This window comes from Brienomyrus brachyistius, chromosome 9, assembly GCF_023856365.1.
Source record: "Brienomyrus brachyistius isolate T26 chromosome 9, BBRACH_0.4, whole genome shotgun sequence".
Lineage (NCBI taxonomy): Eukaryota > Metazoa > Chordata > Actinopteri > Osteoglossiformes > Mormyridae > Brienomyrus > Brienomyrus brachyistius.
The window spans coordinates 9,282,054-9,301,375 of NC_064541.1; the positions used below are offsets into that span (position 1 = coordinate 9,282,054).

General features: G+C 45.3%; 1 protein-coding gene across 4 annotated transcripts; it reads left to right on the forward strand.

The window, feature by feature from the left end:
• Positions 1-523: 523 nt before the first annotated feature.
• LOC125749401 (tumor necrosis factor receptor superfamily member 11B-like) lies at positions 524-11,961 on the forward strand. 4 transcript variants are annotated; one of them, XM_049026639.1, is made up of 5 exons: positions 524-543; positions 3,594-3,963; positions 8,014-8,202; positions 9,219-9,431; positions 11,145-11,961. In XM_049026639.1, exons 2-5 carry the CDS (start codon positions 3,630-3,632, stop codon positions 11,534-11,536), a joined length of 1,128 nt encoding a protein of 375 aa, XP_048882596.1. In that variant the 5' UTR covers positions 524-543; positions 3,594-3,629; the 3' UTR covers positions 11,537-11,961. The 4 variants fall into 4 exon arrangements, with proteins under 4 accessions (XP_048882596.1, XP_048882593.1, XP_048882594.1 ...); XM_049026636.1 differs by lacking the exon at positions 524-543 and adding an exon at positions 558-888; XM_049026637.1 differs by lacking the exon at positions 524-543 and adding an exon at positions 915-1,623.
• The last annotated feature ends 7,361 nt before the right edge of the window (positions 11,962-19,322 follow it).

The following is a 19,322-nucleotide window of genomic DNA, read 5'->3' on the forward strand; positions in this document are numbered from 1 at the left end:
TAAATAAAATGAGACAATAACTGGAGTTGAGTGTATGTGACAGTCCTTCTGGGTCGTGCCATTTCCAGCAGACCAGGGACCCGTGTGGTGGGGCGGGGTGGGGCTACCCGCATCCCTGCATGTGCTATTCAGATGTCTTGAACATAAATCTCATTGACTCCCGTAATGCTCCCGTAATATTTTAATTTTTAGAGGGGTAATCTTACCCTTGCGGCCTCCCTGTGATCTGAATCCAAATATTTACCATCTTCCCCCACACACCCTGCACACCAAATGTCTGTCCTGCCACACTGCTGGATTAATACACTCCTGGCTGTTTGTAGTTTGCGTTCGGATCCGTTGGTTATCGCCAGCATAGATCTTGTTGTCACAGATTACGCCTGTATGTCGTTATATGTGAGATTGTTACGGCTGGATGCGCTGCATGGGAATGGGGGGGGGGGGGGTGTTGCGTTGACGATCCAAAGTCGAACCGAGCAAAGTGTCGGACTTAAAACCTGACCCGTCCAATCTGAAGCAGGTTACAGTGTCGCTGCATGTCAGGTATTTGACCCTTACTGACAAACCACGCCGTCCCCCGGTCTCGCTGGGGGGACACGCTCCGGGTTTCGGGCTCCACGCTCCGGGCTCTCCTCCAACATTTGTTGCGGTGTCACCGCAACGGCGACAATGGGGCTTTGGGTTTATTTCGAGCTCGCCTGACTTACACCTACAGTGGAGCATGCAGGAAAGCGAAAAAAACATTAGTAGAAATGCAATGAAGTGGGCTGGGCACAGTTGCCCTATCCCTCGTATAAGTATGGCAACGGACTAGTTCAGACGGACTTTACTTGGCTTGAGAGAGCTGCGTTTAATATGAGATCACGGTCAGCAATGAAATTACATCTGGTGAGTGTCATTACACGATTATTTTTCTGGGCAATTGTGGAAACGACATAGGTTTTCAATGAGGATTATTCTGCGATACCCATCTGGTATTTCTGCCAACGTCTTCAGAACTCGATCCGCTATTTTATACTGTCGCATTTTATATGTCCGTTTACGCGTTTGGATGCATTAAGTATATGTGTTTTTTCTTTATATTATTTCATTGCTTATTTTACAAATTAGTTAAACAGTAATGTTTAAATAACGTTTAATTGGAGTTGGTTTGACGAACGGAAAATACAATGACAATTCATTGTCTTAAATGAAATGAATGACTTGCATAATTATATTGGTTGCATTTTTAAAGGGTCTGAAATCAGTATCAGGGTAAACTTAAGCGGCTTCCAGATATCTGTAAAAAATGTTACGTGAAGTTGTATGAGTCCAACTTCTGGATTCCCAGTAATCTGGCAGACAGGCAGCATGTCTGCTTGGCGTTTTTCCGTAAAGTTTCCCATAAATGCGGAGCTGACATATAGGTCTGCTGAACTTCGAGACACATTAATGCTTCCATGACGCTGGAACTTGCTGGGTAGCCTCAGATGGAGAGTATTTACAGCCTTACCACAAGCTGGACCCAGGTTTCTCCTTACAATTACCTCCGAGGGGGAAAGAGCCCAACGCGAAGAGAGAAAGGCTCCAGTAAACTGCAGCCTTCTCCCCTCCTGCAGTTTCTGCTCGTTGGAGCCCAAAATGGTAAATAATGGAGAAGAATGCATTTTTTTATTATTCATTTCGTTTTTGTTTATTTATTTGGCTCCATATTTATTTTGACTTTCCCTGTCTGTGTAAGAGAATGGGAAAAATCTCTGGATTGAAGTGTGGAAAGACCGCTTTATTTGAAAAGGGTAAGAAACTTGCATATCTAGAAGAATCGAAATCATAGAATAGCCGCGAATTAGAATGAATGAATCTTAAATGCTTTTAATTCTGCGTTTTGACAGAGGAATGAGGACTGGTAAATAATTGTGTTAATGTCTGCATTCAGGCCTACACTTACATGCTGAACACCGACTGCTTTACGTATGGATATTTGTTTGCCAAGTCGTTCAAGGGACACCATAATTAGAAACGTCGCATCGAAAGTGTCGTTCATCTTTTAGCCCGCCGTGTTACAGTTTTAATTCATTTCAAGGAAAAGAATATTAATATTATGTGCTGTTATATCAAACGGTTCTGGTGGATGATGATGGTATTGTCACCTCGTACCTTTGGGGCTGGGGGTGACAGTAATAAAAAACTGAATGGAAGGACGGTCGTTTTGACGTCTCATTATGTCTGATTTTGCCTAATTTTCATATTAAAATGAGCGCCTTAATGTCCATTACTTGCATTTTTTTGTTCTGGAAACATCCATGTTGAGATGTATCTATTTGCAAAGTACTACGACCTCTGTCTAAAATCAGGCCAGTAAAACTGGCTGAAGTTGAAGATTTAAACTGAGGGTTGACATACTAATGATGTTTTTATCACTTTGGATTCTTACCTACCATGTAATTTTTTAAGAAGAAGAAGCTTGTTGGTTTCTTACCCAGGTTCCCGATCAGTCTGTGATATTAAAATTGCGTAGCAAGCTGGATTAAACCATCCACACAATGTCTACAATGTTCCTCTCATCTGCACATTGTCAGGAAACATTAATGGACTGCCACCACAAAGATCTGCATCAGATGGTTTCTTGGTCAACTGTCAGCAGTGACATTAGTCTAAAAAGCAGTTACTGGAATCCTCCTAGGATGATTTCACACTGGCCCACTAGATCCAGTGTTTAAGTTTCTTATCAAAGAATTCAGATGGTTCATCAATGACAACTGTCAAACTGTGATAGATGCAAAACTACAGACGACTTGGTAAACGGCTGATGATGATGATGATGATGATGATGACGATGATGCAGATGCCAGTCAGACCCTAGAGCCATACTTCATAACACTATACAGATAAGATTTCAAAACAATACGGCCCACAGCGGAGTACTGCGTTCCTTTCCGTATGGTATTCATAAAAACGTCACGTACCGTACTTCGAAAGGGAACATGGAAAAGCGGGAAATTCCTGACGCCAGTTATAAGGAAACGCAGCATGCCTTAAAATCAAGCATTTGCCTTTTAAACTGGCTGTAGGCTACCAGCGTAATCTTTTGTGACTTTCTCTCAGATCCTACAAACGATGTAATTATGGTCGTCAGGGGACCTGTACTACCATGTAATTTTGGTTTAGAGTGCTGCATGTCGTCAGACGGCGACTTCCCACTGCAAGGCACGTGGGTTAAAAGTTCAGTTTCCTTTCCACTTCTCAGTTCCTATATATATATGACGTTCCTCGAGAATAAATTAACCTAACAACTTAATGACGATCCTCCCTGCTGTAGCCCACCAACAGCTGCGAGGAGTTTGATGTGCAAGTCTTCGTTGGGGGGGGGGGGGGGGGGGGGGGACAGTCTCAATGGCACATGCGACGATGCACACACTGTTTCTTGTGGCAGCTGCACATGGGGGAACTCCGGAGGGAAATTTGCGTGCCAGCCCCCCCACGCAAGTGCGCTTGCCGCTAATCGCAGGGCGCTTCGCTCTGCTGCCGATGCGGTGGGGGTGCGTTAGTGATCCATGGACCACCTGTTCAGTGGGATTCTCTCTCCTGCCCCGCCCCATCTCACCCCACCACAGCTATTTGTCGTATCCTTCGCCTGGGCCTTCCACGAGATGCCCCCGCCCAAGTACCAGCACCGAGACCCGGTGACGTCCGAGCTGCACCTGTGTGACCAGTGCCCCCCAGGAACGGCCGTCAAACGGCACTGTAGCGCCGGCGTGCCCACTGTGTGCGCCCCCTGCCCGGAGAACCACTTCTCGGAGCAGTGGCACTGGGGAGAGACGTGCCAGTACTGCACCTCCGTTTGCAAAGAGCGCCAGCTGGTGGTGAGGGAGTGCAACAGCACGCACGACCGTCTCTGCGAGTGCGCGCAAGGCTACCACCTGGAAGTGGAGTTCTGCGTGAAACATGCGACGTGCGCCCCCGGCTGGGGGGTCTCAGCACCAGGTAGGCACCTTTCATCTGGCGTGTTTGGGGTTCTGCCTTAGCTCCTGCTGCCCCGTGCAGATTCGATCTCTGGCCGTTTCTCCCGAATGTAATTTCCATCCGTACGATATAGTGACCCAGCGTTTTCGTGGAAGACATGCCAGATAGAACAGGAACCAAGAAACGATGTTTACGTGGTTAAAGCTAACAAAGTTTCGACCCTCGTTTTTATTGAAATCATTATAAAAGTGTAAGCGAAAGCTGTTTTTATTGTTGTTTTGTGTCGCTGTTTGATCTCTTAATGGATTTCAGTGACAATTACTTGGATTCAGCGAGTGTTGCTGAGCTTTACTGCATGATAGGGGCTGCCGAGGAGAGGCAAATGGTATTAATCAGTAACTTGGCAGGAGTGTCGGCGAATTTTTAATCAGCAAGAATAACACTACTGGCTTTTGTTGCGAGACACTGTTGATCGTATCGGTTATTAGTGAATTCCTGACTTTTGAGCTTATTTCCTGTTCTTTTGAGTCACTCCGTCATATTTCAGGGAGAGTCTCAAACTGGCTGCTTTGTGGTGGCAGACACCCAGAGCGCAGGCTCGAAAACATCAGAAACAAATAATTGTTGAGATAACTGCCCCCCCCCCCACACTGTTATTTGTCAGGTGAAACACTCTGAATTTCTTTAACTATATACTTCAAAAATAGAGTACATAGAATAAGGTTTTTGTACAGTATACACTGATTAACACTGATAATTGACATTTTACGACTGTTGTGTGTTTGGTTGTTTTAATTCCTTGTGTAATACCTTGTAGAAAATATCCAGAAAATATCGCTCGTTTAAAAAATAAACGTTTTCCAGTCATTACCAGGAGGTGGCGGTAGTGCTCTGAGTTGTGAATATACTCGAACGTCAATATAGTACGAAAACATCCTCTGAGCTCCTCCTCATAGTCAAAAGTCTACAAAAGTTTTTTTTTATTATTATTGTTTACTCTCCGTCATTGTTGCAGTGGAGTTCCTTATAAAAATATCCAGTTAACTTGCCTCTGCCTCAGTAATAGGTTCCTCTATAAAATAATACATAAGCTTGATGTAGAATTTCATGTCATTGCACACATACAACTGTAGATGGCGCAATTTATCAGCCTGCTGGCTGTAGGTGGCCGCATAGTGTTAGTGTAATTGAGGGAGTCGATGCCGTTTTAGCTATACGACGTCGCATGATCAGTGATCCCATCCTCTGTCCACCACTGGCTGCCATGATAAGGGTTTTATTAGCAGCATTAAATGCAGTGCATGTTGTGCACCTCGCGCATCTGCAAATAGTCCAAATTAATGTGCACTCGTATATTTATGATAACTGTATATTTCAAAACTGTGTAATGTTTGCCGTGGAATGCATGTGTATCCGTAAGTGTTGTGTAAATTGTTGGCTTCCGTGGATGTGTTGCTGCTAGTATTAAACTGATGGTTGATTTTAATAAAGACCGTAATATTAATTTTAAAAGAGCTGTATCGTTTATGACTATTGCTCAACAATTATCCTTAATGTTTTTTTTACCCTCTTCATGTGGGTCTGCTTCAAATGAAACATTCTGAAAAACATTCGTAAAAGGTTTGCTGTTTAAATACTAGATTATAATCTAGTATCTGGTAACCAAGCCTGTGGTTGAATTTTAGCCTGTGGCTTCTGGTAAAGTTGTTATATGATCTTGACAAAAAAACATCCATCCATCCATCCATTTTCCAAACCGCTTATCCTATTGGGTCGCGGGGGGTCCGGAGCCTATCCCGGAAGCAATGGGCACGAGGCAGGGAACAACCCAGGATGGGGGGCCAGCCCATCGTAGGGCACACTCACACACCAGTCACTCACACATGCACACCTATGGGCAATTCAGCGACGCCAATTAACCACAGCATGTTTTTGGACTGTGGGGGGAAACCGGAGTACAAAAAAACATAATTTTATTTATTTTTGTGGAAAAGTAGGAGGTCGTCTTGCAGTCGGGGTCGTCTTTTGTTCAGGCTAATACGGTATTCATTGTTTTTTGGTTGCTATAAGTGGACCTGTAGCATCTTCTCGCTCATGTGTGAGGGTGAAGTATGAGGTTCTATAGGAGTGAGAGAGCCGATTTTCAAAGAAATAATTGATTATAGTATGAACGCTGATTTTAGGATAAATCTAAGTGAGACTAACGTGATTAAATAAAGGTTTAATTATAATTAGAAAATGTTACCACCGCCTCCTATGAAGTAAATACAGGAAATGCAGGATATGTGACAGATAAATCTGGATATTTCGGTGTGAACAGATGTACTCAGGCGATTGTCTGAGCACAGCTTAGGAGGTCTGGTAACACCTTACTTAATTGTCCAGACACCCGACAAAGATCGGGAAGAAGCTTTCCTTAGAACAGGGGTTTGGCTTTAGGCCTCGGCCCTGTGTGCTGCCCCCGGGTCCCGTGAAGGGTTTGAGGTACCTAAGACTGAAGGGTTTGAGGTACCTAAGACTGAAGAGTTTGAGGTACCTAAGACTGAAGGGTTTGAGGCACCTAAGACTGAAGGGTATGAGGTACCTAAGACTGAAGGGTTTGAGGTACGTAAGACTGAAGGGTTTGAGGTACCTAAGACTGAAGAGTTTGAGGTACCTAAGACTGAAGGGTTTGAGGTACGTAAGACTGAAGGGTTTGAGGTACCTAAGACTGAAGAGTTTGAGGTACCTAAGACTGAAGAGTTTGAGGTACCTAAGACTGAAGGGTTTGAGGTACTTAAAACTGAAGGGTTTGAGGTACCTAAGACTGAAGGGTTTGAGGTACCTAAGACTGAAGGGTTTCCTAAAATAAAATGGGAAAATAAATGAAAAACAAGAAAGTTTTACAGGAAAGTTGGAGAAATATACCAAACAAAGAGGACCCGTTAAAGAATTTGCTCATGATTCATTTGTTTTAAGAAATGCGTGGTGTGTTTCGCTCCCACCAACGCCAGTCCTGGAGTACTTGGGCCTTCCCTGTAGTGATGAAAGTGAATTTAGTGTTCAAGCTTCTCAGCAGGATCATCTGGGTGTCCCATCAATGAATGAATCCTTCATTGTGTTTTTCCCTTCAGCTGATTTCCTTTCATGTTGTAAATCATCTGCGTTGCGCTGTGGTCTAGACCACACATTGTTCTGTGCTGCGGTACCAGGAAAAAATTCAGCATAACCGGAAGGAGATCTCAATAAAGGTTCCGGAAAAGGCCCCATCGCGTGGTTCCTGAGGGCCGAAAACCCAAACTGAGATAGAGAAGTTCCCTAGTTGCCACCTTTTCACTTCCACAGAGCACCTGCTATTTCACATGGACTTTCGGCCAAGGGGCTCCTGTTTGTTTGGTCGCCTGGCTGCTGCTGTCGCTCCGAATGTCCTAAACAGCTTCCTGCGTGACCACCGCAGTTCGCTCTGTCGTTTGACACCACGTCACGTATCTGCTGGGATCTCACCACGGTGGGCCCTTTGCAGAGCTCAGATCATCTGAGGATCTGGCTCCTTCCCTGCAGGGCAATTGGTCAGGCATCAAACGGTGCCAACCGGCGTGGACCAGCCTGACTGCAGTGATCCCCCTGCCACCGGTCTTTCTTTTCATTCCTGACACAAAGCAGTCTTTCTCCTGCCACCGAGCCTTTGTTTTGTGTCCAGGTGCTTTTTTCGAGTCACGCCATTGCTTTTAATGTTCCTTCCTGTCCCAGAAAAGCCAGCAGCCCACTTCCGAAATGCCTTTTGATTGAATAAACACTGATTCCGAACAAATGAACCCTGAACACAAATCAGTAAAACTATTTTTACCGGTACGATGTGACTCACACAGCCTCGTGCTGGTCGTCATAAACGTGCGATGAAGTGTGTCACACAACCGGGTAAGCTTTGTTATGCTGAAGCTGTTATCCAGAGACATGCACCAGCAGTGTGTCATGCACCGCCAGTCCATATGTAATCAGATGGTGGAATGTTTTTCTTCGTTTCTGTTGGGCATTTCCCACACTTGACTCATAATACAGACCCTGCTTGTTTGCCCTTCCCTGCTGTTTCAGGCACCCCAGACAGCGACACGGTCTGCGAGAGGTGTTCGCAGGGTTACTTCTCCAGTGTCGCCTCGGCGACAGAGCCCTGCCTCCCCCACAGGAACTGCAGCCGTATGGGGCTGCGTGTGGCGCATCCGGGGACGGCCACGCAGGATGAGACCTGCGAATGCGACCAGGGCCCCCCACAGTGCCGCACAGGTAGCCAGCGCTCACACTGCGATGACACCACACCGCCCCCACTTCCTACAGCTCCCCACGCTTGCAGCGGTCAACAAACTGAAGCAGTGACGGTCGGGCGTCAGGTGACACGGTCACACATTCCCTGTGGGGTCACTCTCACATGGTACAGTATCTCGGTAGAGTTCAGTCTATACCCTTTAACCAAATAAAATCACACCGCTCTCATGTGATCGTGCTGGGAAATTTTGCAAGGTACTGTATTTTGTGGCCTGTGGATGTCGTAACATATGCAGGATGATCCCAATCTGCTGGGAGGGAGGCTGAGGTTACACATGACATGACTATCCCCAGAAGCTAGAGCAGATAAAGCCCGTCAACACACAACACGCTCCAAAGGAAAACTCCGGAGGCTCCGGGCAGTGTGGTCTCTGGGTCTGATAGGAAACCAGATAAAGTCATGGCTACGGGACTGGGAATATTCCAGAATGTGACCCGCACAACCGGCCTGTGTTGAAGAACAGCTTTTCCACATTGAAGAACATTTAGTGTGCAAACCAAATTCCAGCCCTCCCCTCGTGGGGACATCTTTTCCACAGGAATACGGAGTAAAGGAATTTCTGAACTTCGATAGGCCGACTTGACCCGATCGGGAGGTAGATGTCTTCAAGATTTCCTATCACTCACTGACTAAAGGAAACGTCTGGTGAGATCTAACATACTACAGGCTTTACTTCAGATAACACCTAACCATACATCTATGAGTGATATGAAGGAGCTGTCTTTGGAAATTAAGGGCTGGTGTTTGAAGCAGACTAGACATACATTCAGCAGTGAAGCCCTACAGTAGGGTTGCTACTTAAAAAGGCCCTGTCCTTTTTTAACATGACTCAGGCGTATTTTAGTTGAAATAGCTATATTTATGAAAGTGCTTGGAGCAGAGAAAATGTTGCTTCCCTCAGGAACTAGCTTCTGCAGAAAAAAAAAAATCTTTCAGACTGAAAGGGAAGACAAGTTCCCCTGTGTTGTTCCCCCAGACACCACGCTCTGCCAGGAAGCCATCTTTCACTTCTTGGCCTCGCAGCGGCTCTGCTCGGAGCCCCTGGACCCCCAGCTGTCAGCCAAGAAGATGGAGAAGAAAGTCACCGAGCACGCAAAGGTGTCCTGCAGGCCCGGCCAACAGACCCTGAAGCTCCTCAGATTGTGGAGGGAACAAGCCAAGGACAAGGATGAGAGAGTTCTCCTGCGAGGTCAGGCCCAGTGTCCTCAAAACGACACTGTGTTGCCTTACTTTTCCATAATCATTTTGAGTGTCTACTGATGCAATTAAGTACCTTAAATATCCTACTCAATAATGGTTACAACAGCAAACCATGGGCCTCTTTTAGTCAATAGTGACAATGGCCCAGCACAGGCTGTCTGATTGCCCAGCACAGCCTGTCTGATTGCCCAGCACAGGCTGTCTGATTGCCCAGCACAGGCTGTCTGATTGCCCAGCACAGCCTGTCTGATTGCCCAGCACAGGCTGTCTGATTGCTCAGCACAGGCTGTCTGATTGCTCAGCACAGGCTGTCTGATTGCCCAGCACAATGACAGTAAAGTTGAATCTAATCTCATCTTATTTGGAATAGTTGGGTTCTAGTATTTAATGCTGTGGATTCATACAATTTAAGGCTCTTTTTTACTCCATGCATTATTCATCGATTCACAAATCACTTTTCTTGAGCCACTCATATTCATCTGTTGGACCTTAGCTTCTATATATTGATGAACAGAAGTTCTGTAGTATTTTAATGTATTACAGTGCTCCTGCATCTTATGTTGGTTCCACAACCCACTGCGATACTCCAAAACCACGTACGTTCAAGGTCCTGATATTAAACTGCCTATTTACTTTGCATATTCACCTATTTCCAACCAGTCGTATACTTTAAATCATGTCTAGATTGCAGAACTGTACTAATACCATGTAACTTACATGTAAAATAGTACGGTAGTAGTTTGGTGCCAGTTTGAAAGTGTACATTTTGGTTAGTTTTAAAGGTTTTTTTTTTTTTTTTACATTTTTATATTGTAGTAATTCAGAACTGCACAAGACACGTGCTAACTGTGTTAACATTTAAGTATAGAACTTTGCCTCTCAGAGGGCACAGCTTAATTCCTTTACCAGTTGCCATCAATAGTGGCTAACCCTGAACTTCTTTTTGGAAATAGCTGACAGACATCAGAGGTACTGTAGAAGTGCTATATTCTAGACACAGATCTGGTCATTTCTGTCTTAGGTTATTTCCCTGGGCTGTCGTACTTACTGTCTATGCATAGATGTGAAGGTTCCCATCATTTTAGCTGCAGTCCTCAGATCTCCAGGTTTTAAAAAATTGGGCCTTGATGGTTAATTCTCCTTTCATTCCGGTGATCCCTGCTTCATCTTTGCTGCGAATGAATGTTGAAATGACCATCAGTCAGCCGTGCAGGACTCTTTTGTTAACACTGCACTCCAGTCTCCAGCACTGGGGGAGCCGCAGTCATCTGTGATGGCTGTCACAGTAGGTCTTTATCATTTTGTGCGAACCAGGAAAAGTGCACAACTCCCACACAGATACTGAATTCCTCAATGATGAACTTAGTTAGTATACTGACGTCACCTTCAGACACGTCAAACAGCATCAGAACTAGACATTAAGTACTTACCCAAAATGCATTAATAGGCCAACAAGTCGATATAAAGCAGGACCTACCTTGGAACCTTGTGTAAAACAACTGTCCTTCAATATAAAATTACAGGGCTAAATAATGCTTGCCTTTTGTAGCATTTGGAAATACCGAACATATTCCCTCGAGTCCCTAATCTTGGAGAAGGAACGACTACCTGACCCTTCTCGTCATTTATACAGGACCGTAGAATAGGCCAGTGAGCATTAATGTACATGTCAACTAAGTAAAGCTGTGTTTCCGTCTAACAGGGGTGAGCCTGTGCGAGAAGAAAGTGTCCAGGTGTGTCGGCCTTAGGAACTTGTCCCTGAGTGACTTGACAGCGGTGATGGACAGCCTGCCAGGCAGCAGGGTGCGTCAGGAGGAAGTCCGCCAGATGGCTGGCTCCTGCCCGTCCCAGCAGTCCATTCTGCGGCTACTGCTCCTCTGGAAGTCCCAGAACAAGGAGAGGGACCTGGCGCAGGCCCTGACGCAGAGCCTACCCAAGCTGAAGGCCAAGGACGTCACGCCGCTGGTCCTGAGAGATGTACGGAAGATCAGCCGCATTTTCAGCGCGTCGTCCCTGCACAAGATGTGCAAGAAGCTGCTGTTTGACAAAAGTCAGGACAGCAAGTGCTTCAGAGCCAAGTCTTACAATGACTAATCCCTGCGGGGAACGGAGTGTGAGAACTGAACTTTATTTATAAGTTGTATATAGTACTAGGTCTGACAGGAACCTCTGATTAATGAAATGGAAAGTATATTTGTATTGTGATTATATAGGTGTGTCTGATTTCAAAATGAAATCTGTATCCATTTTATTTGGACTATTATTATTATTTATACAGCTCTATTAAGTGTTGTCCGTTTAAATGAATGTATTAAAGAGTGCAATTTTTCTGTGTTTTTGTATTATTAAAATGACATCTAGCTTGTGTTTGTCGGGAAAATGGAATCCATGCTTTAACAAAACATTTCAATTGTAAGAAATGGTTGTTTTGAAGTTAATTTTTGTATAAGTTAAATATTCAGGTATTGTATTAATGCATTTTTACTAAAATATTTGAGTTAAATAAATTCTAAGACACATGTCACTGGGTTATGCATATAAGTTGGTTTTTATCTTAGAAAATTATTTTAAAAAAAGCTGGTTTGATGGGAGCACAGGAGGGGCCATAAGTCATACGGAGGGGGCCGGGCTTATCATTAGCCAATAATATGTTCTGAATCAGTGAGAGACAGGAGAGAGGGCACTGTGAGACCCAATCAGCTTTCAGCTGGGGCCAGTGCTCATGTGGCCCCGCCCATGTATTCGCTCCTGTGTTGTAGACTGATTTCAGAAGGCATTGAATGTTTTGATGTTTACTATCAGTCAGCATGCATTCCCCCAAATGACAATGTGACGAGACATTTTAGGTATTTTTCCTGAAAACTGAAACCTCCAACTTAGAAAAGTATCCAAATCATTTACTGCAAGACTTTCGACACTCCAGATCGAGCCGAGATGTACTGTAGTCTGCTTCTTTCAATTGTCCTTGAGATGTTTATAGAACTTCATTGTAGTCTACCTGGGGCAGATTCACATGATTGGACATGATTAATTAAAAAGAAGCACCCCGGTCTTTATAAGGACCCATAGTTCACTGTGCGTGAGTAACAACCAAATTATGGATTCGGATAAACTCTGCAGTCCCTTGAGCAAGGATTATGGAAATCCACAATTCTGGAAAAGAGTATGAAAAATTTGGCAATGCCTTGAAGATTCCCAGAATCATGGTTTAGTTATGTGTGTCACTGTTGACAGGGAGACATTTGACCTGGGCAAGATTAACCTTTTGCACCAGTACATTAGAAGGCTTCTCTTTGTCTACCCTCTCTCGCCTACCCTTTGGCTTACTCTCCTTGCGACACACATACAGGTGAGTACAAGCTTAGGAATCCCAGTACAGGGTCAGCCAGCATACAGCACTTCTGGACCTGGAGGTTAAGGGCCTTACTGATGGGCCTACGGACATGTGACTGTTCCGTTGAGTTTGCGGCTTAAACCAGCAACATTCCAATCACTGGCACAGCAGCTTAGCTTACTGAGCCTCTCACTGCCCCCAGGTTGTTGTCTGGCCAAATTGGGTGTTTGGGCAGGAATGGCCACTTTCACATAACTTCGGTGTTTCTGTACAAACTCAAAACCAAACAAAGATTGGTGCGGCAATCTGTCAATCGGGTCTTTATGGTGGAGTGGATAGTGGCATTCCCCTTCTGAATCATAAGCATAATATGGCCACAAAGGCCTCTGTCTGGTCAGAACCAGGTACTGTTTATCACTTGAGAAATATCTCTGGTGCAGTGGAGGCAGCGTTGCAATGTGGTGATGCTTCTCGGCATCTTGCCAGGATTGAGGGGAAGATGAATAGAATCAGATAAACAGGGAAAGAAACCTGCTCCAGGGAGCCTCACAACCTTGGATTAGGGCATCAATTCACTGCAACTTACAGCACTGCAATGATCCGAGGCACATGCCCAAAACAGCACTGGAGCGGCTTTGAAATAAGTCTCTGAATGTTCTGGAGTGGATGGGAATCTGAGAAGCTGACAGACCCTCACTGGAAGAAACCACCGAAATCCAGGTGTGCAAAAGCTGGTAGGAAGAGGAGTCAGAGTTATAATTACTATGGAAGGTGGTCCCAGGGTGTCAGAGGGGCATAGACAGTCAGATTTAGGGGGCCAGTACGTCACAGGGGCCTATGAATGGGTACAATGATATAAAGTAAGTGGTGTTAGAGAGTACTGGAGCTCTGAATATTTCTGGAAAATAGGATTTTTTCAGTAAATTTGCAAAAACAAAATTTGTGCTACACAAAGACGATGTATTCATGATGATATCGCACATTTGAAATAATTTTTTTTTTTTATGAGTTGTGACTATGCACACATGACCATCCACAACCGAGTCATATCAGTTGTCATGTGTGAACAAAGGTTGTGTCAAACGAGGAACTAAGTAGGCTTAAGGTCAGCAGCATAAAAGCGGTACTATATTAAGGAAGGTAGGTTGACATTTGACATTGGGAAGTTCGGAAGGACTTATCTGAAAACCCGCCCTATGTCAGTCAGCACTTCAGCTAATGGCAACAACTAGCACAATGTTTGCTCAAATGTCCTACAAGCCTAACAATCATTGACCCGCATGAACTGGGGCCAATCCCTTGGAACTGATCGACCATTATCCAAACTGGCCATTTGCATGAAGGAAAATAAATGCCGGAAACAGCTACCTACAGCTGCAACTACCTGCTCTAGTTTGATTCCCGAATGGTTGAGGCATACTTCCTACTGTGGTAGCCCACAGGGTCAGCTGTGGTGTTTACTGCCACTCAAATCACGCATTTGCGTGGGGGCCCTGAAGTTTGGGGGCGGGAGGGAGGTCTAGTTGTTGGGCACGGTGAAATGCATTTCTTATTTAGCAGATGCTGAAGCAGCATGTGTTTGCATGTTCTCCCCATGTCGTCGTGGGGTTTCCTCCGGGTACTCCGGTTTCCCCCCACAGTCCAAAAACATGCTGAGGCTAATTGGACCTGTTAAATTGCCCGTAGGAGTGCATGTGTGTGTGAATGGTGTGTGAATGTGCCCTGCGATGGGCTGGCCCCCCATCCTGGGCTGTTCCCTGCCTCGTGCCCATTGCTTCCGGGATAGGCTCCGGACCCCCCGCGACCCAGTAGGATAAGTGGTTTGGAAAATGAATGGATGGATGGATGGATGGATGGATGGATGGGTGGATGATCCATGTTCTGATACTAACCACCTACAATCTTCTAATGTTACTCCTTAGCTATTTAATTAGATGAGTGGAGATCCTGCACACTCCTCATTCCAAGAAGACCAACACTGAAACCCAACAACTGTCCCAGAGCGTGTAGTTTTACCAAAAGGAATGACTATCACCTAAATGCTATCTCCATTTTTGGATATCGCATTTCCTTAATGGTTAACATAAAGGGAATTTTCAAGCATTTTCTGATGAATGCCTTCATAATCATAACAAGATTTAATTAGGGACACACTGGCTATGTGTCTTACTCAATGCTGACTGAGAGATTAGAATGTAATTTAAGTTATTAATCATCTATAAATGAAAAAACCTTAATTATAAGAACTTGGCAGCCCTGAACAGAGAAGAACCTTCTGTACTCAATCTCCCTTTGCATTCTTGTTTTTCATGGCAGTAATGGGAAGACTAATCAGTCATGATTTGGGGATTTACTATTGGTCAGACTTGCCTTATGACTAAGCATTATTCATTCCGATTAGGTCAGAGGTTTGCAAGCTTCTTGTTACCAGATTACAGATGTGAAATGTTCTGTTCTTTATCCTTTCTACACCTTTCAATCTAGTTACATTTTTTTAGTCTAAGAGCCCACTTTGCGCTTGTCAACAAGATCGCTTACATCTGTACGCAGTACTTTGGAGGCCAAGACCAGGCTGTATACACCTGCTGATGATGCACGATGGCTCCTTCTCTGAGTGGTTAGATTATCTTATTAATGTTATTGGTTGGCAACTTCATATCATGCAATGGACACGATGGAGAGCCTGGGAGGGTCAGTCGGGTTTATCTGGTGGAATCTGTTTCTTATACCTGAATCTTTTCTTCTAGCCTTTTGGGCTTCTCAGTCCTTCCATTACTCGATTTAAGCCTTTCAGCTCACCTGACGTCAGATGTCTGGAGAAAAGAAAAAAGAAAATAAATCAATAAATAAATAAAAGATTTCTGGTAGGTACAGTTTAATCAATTTTGTCAAAAATCCATGTTGCTTTGGGTAACAAAGTAGTAAAAACATCCACTAAATATATAGGTTAATGAGCGTGCACTGATTACAGTGCATTGCCATACCCATCACATTACAAACCACCTCAGGGATGAGAACCTGAGTGCAGCCATGTGGCAGGTAACACCTCAGCACCACACTAGTCCAAATTGACCAGTGTGAGTGTTTTTCCAGTGTCTGGAGAGCCAATCCTGCCACCAACCCCCAAATTAATCCCAGTAAATTGGAGGATCTCCTTATAGGGCTGGATGTAGATTAACGTCATACCCAGGATGAAGCTATTGCAGGTTAAGGGCCTTGCTCAAGGACCCAACGGAGAACAGCCACTCCGGGCATTCAGGGGATTTAAACCAGCAACCTTCCACTTGCTGGCACAGATCTCTAGCCTCAGAGCCACCACTCTGCCTAAATATATAAAGTACATAGAACAAGCATTGGGACACCTGGCCATTACACCCACAAGGACCCTTGTGCAACTTCCCTGAAATTAGTTGCTGTGTAACGGCATGCACACTGGCGCAGAGCGGCGAAGCACGCACAGGAATCCAGTGATTCAGGGGAAAGAGGGACTTATTTGGGGAGAACACATTCGGGAACACAGAGCAACACACAGGATTGACGTCAATGACCGGACTAGGGAAACAATCACAGAAACTCACTTATATACACAACAGCAATTAACACAATTAGAAACAGCTGGCAAGGGGTAGATGAGGGGTGTGACACACAAGAGGATTGGCACGATTGGGGCGTGACAGTTGTGTCTATATGCAGACAGACATCACAATTACATTACTTCATACTTATAGCCTTGGGGCCAGATTTAGCACCTGGTGCATTGGTAAAAATTGCATGGGAATAACCCAGGATGGGGCATCAATCCATCGCAGGGCACACACACCATTCATGCCTGTGGGGAATTTGGGAACTCCAGTTAACCTTAGCATTTAGACTGCGAGGGGGGAAGCATAGAACCCAGAGGAAACCCCATGATAACACAGGGTGGGCACAGTGTGCACAGTGGGCACAGTGTGCACAGTGGGCACAGTGGGCACAGTGCCTCCTCTGTCTATTCACTCAGTCATACCACCCAGATATAACCTCACCTGAGCAGGCCTGCCAGTCTGTGAGCACAGTGTCTCTGCTGTTCATCCACTCAGCCATGCCATCCAACCCTAAGCCCACCCGAGCAGGCCTGCCAGTCTGTGAGCACAGTGCCTCCTCTGTCTATTCACTCAATCATACCATCCAACCCTAAGCCCACCCGAGCAGGCCTGCCAGTCTGTGAGCACAGTGCCTCCTCTGTCTATTCACTCAATCATACCATCCAGCCCTAAGCCCACCTGAGCAGGCCTGCCAGTCTGTGAGCACAGTGCCTCCTCTGTCTATTCACTCAATCATACCATCCAGCCCTAAGCCCACCTGAGCAGGCCTGCCAGTCTGTGAGCACACTGCTGCCTCTGTCCATCCACTCAGCAAGTCCCAGGCCATTGCATGCATATCTGTAGAACAACTTGCATCAAATAATTTGCACATGGGTGCAGTATAACTCATGGCTCACAGAGGTTTTGAACTTAGAGATTCAAACTAACGCGCCCAGACGGAACAGTCGGTGCATTTCTCTCTTTGATAAACACAGACAGCAGAAATATCTTTAATATTACAAACCATTCAGTTCCAGCTGCATTCATTTCCAGTTACGTCGGTGACTACGTCGGTAAACGTACAGTTTAATTATTTTCCCATCAATGGATCGGAATACGCAAAAAATATGGCCCGATTTGGATGTAATCTGGTACACGTGCAGACCAGCGATGGGCATGTAAATGATTTGATTTGCAAGGACCCGACACGTCTAGTCACCAGAGACAGAAGATGCCTCGTTGACCCATTAGACAGCATTACCAGCTCTTGATGGAGTTTGATAGGGGTTACGTTGTGAGTTTGTATGAGGCCCGCTGGTCGTATCGGGGACATGGGGGGCATGCAGATGTCACAGTCGCCCCATATTGGAACCAATGGGCACATGAGGGCACCCACACACATCGTGAAGGTTCTGGTCGCCCAAGACGGACCAAACCAAGGGATGATCATCATATTGTGTGGCCAGCATTACAGAACCCCATGACATCTGCACCTGCCATCCAGACACAGGCACTGGACTCTTTACCCCCCCCCCCCCCCCCCCCCCGTGTCGTCCTGCACCGTGTCTCAACGACTGACATCAGCCAGACTACAGGGTCACATGCGTAGGCTGCTGTTAGCACCAGTGCAGAGCCAGCTGCATCTGGAGTGGTGCCATAACTGGGAGACATGGACCGATGTCGGGTGGGGTTGTACCGTGTTCAGCAATGAATCTCGGTTCTGCATTATCACGGATGATATCATGTGCGCGTATGGCAGTGCCGAGGAGAGAGGACCAATCCTGCCAATGCTGTGGAGAGACACACCAGCATTACTCCTGGCATCATGGTGTAGGAAGCCATAGGGTATGACATCATGGTGTGGGGAGCCATAGGGTATGACATCGTGGTGTAGGGAGCCATAGGGTATGACATCATGGTGTGGGGAGCCATAGGGTATAACATCATGGTGTGGGGAGCCATAGGGTATGACATCATAGTGTGGGGAGCCATAGGGTATGACATCACGGTGTGGGGAGCCATAGGGTATGACATCACGGTGTGGGGGGCCATAGGGTATAGCCAGTCATTCAACAAGACAACACCCTTCCACACACGTCACATGTGTCTATGGACTGCCTGCATCACGTTGAGGTCCTTGCAGGACCAGCCAGGTTCCCCGATCTTTCCCCAATCAAATATGTGTGGGATCAGCTCAGAGGTCAACTCAGACCCAGTGCCAATCTGCAGGATTTCAAGGGCCAGTTACAGAAGCTGTGGGCCGACTTTCTGCAGGAGGGAATAATACGGCTGCCCGACTCCCTTCCGCACCATATGGCTGCATGTATCCAGGCCTGTGGGGGGGGTACCACACCCTACTGGCATGGGACGAGCAGTGAGCCCATACTACCAACTCTATTGTCTGTTTGATCTGATGCTATAATCATTGACAAACAGTCAAATAACCTTTCCCCACGTGCAAATTCATTTCATTTCCACCAGTACGTCTGGGAGTTTAACTTTTGTTTGTCAGTGAGTATAATATACTATATACTATATAATATATACTATATACTATATAATATATACTATATAATATATAATATATACTATATACTATATAATATATGCTCAGTGACAAAATCACATATAACATACAGTCTCTGACACATACAATCGTCAAACTGTAATCAGTTACAATAGCGGTTCCGTGTTATTTGATTTCGTTGCGTATTAAGTAACAACGTCCCTTTTTAAACTTAACCATTAAACCAAATGCTAAACATTAATATGGGTGGGACATCTATGTCTGCCAAAGTACGGACGTCCATTAAGGTTTATGAAAACAAATTTCCGACCATAAAAACAATATTTCGGTTGGTTCAAGATTAAGAAAATCTTCCTTGAAAGTATGATTGTGCGGATTAAATAGGCATGCATGCTCTTTGTGCCGAGGGCTGTTTGGAAGCCTTTAAGAAATACTCAATAGCAATGCTAAGAAATA

Excerpts from the sequence above, each read along its gene's own strand:
- LOC125749401 (XM_049026636.1), top strand. The coding sequence starts at position 856 with ATGAGATCACGGTCAGCAATGAAATTACATCTG. Across the intron at positions 3,964-8,013 it reads CTGGGGGGTCTCAGCACCAG|GCACCCCAGACAGCGACACG; the intron begins GTAGGCACCTTT and ends CTGCTGTTTCAG. Across the intron at positions 9,432-11,144 it reads TGAGAGAGTTCTCCTGCGAG|GGGTGAGCCTGTGCGAGAAG; the intron begins GTCAGGCCCAGT and ends TCCGTCTAACAG.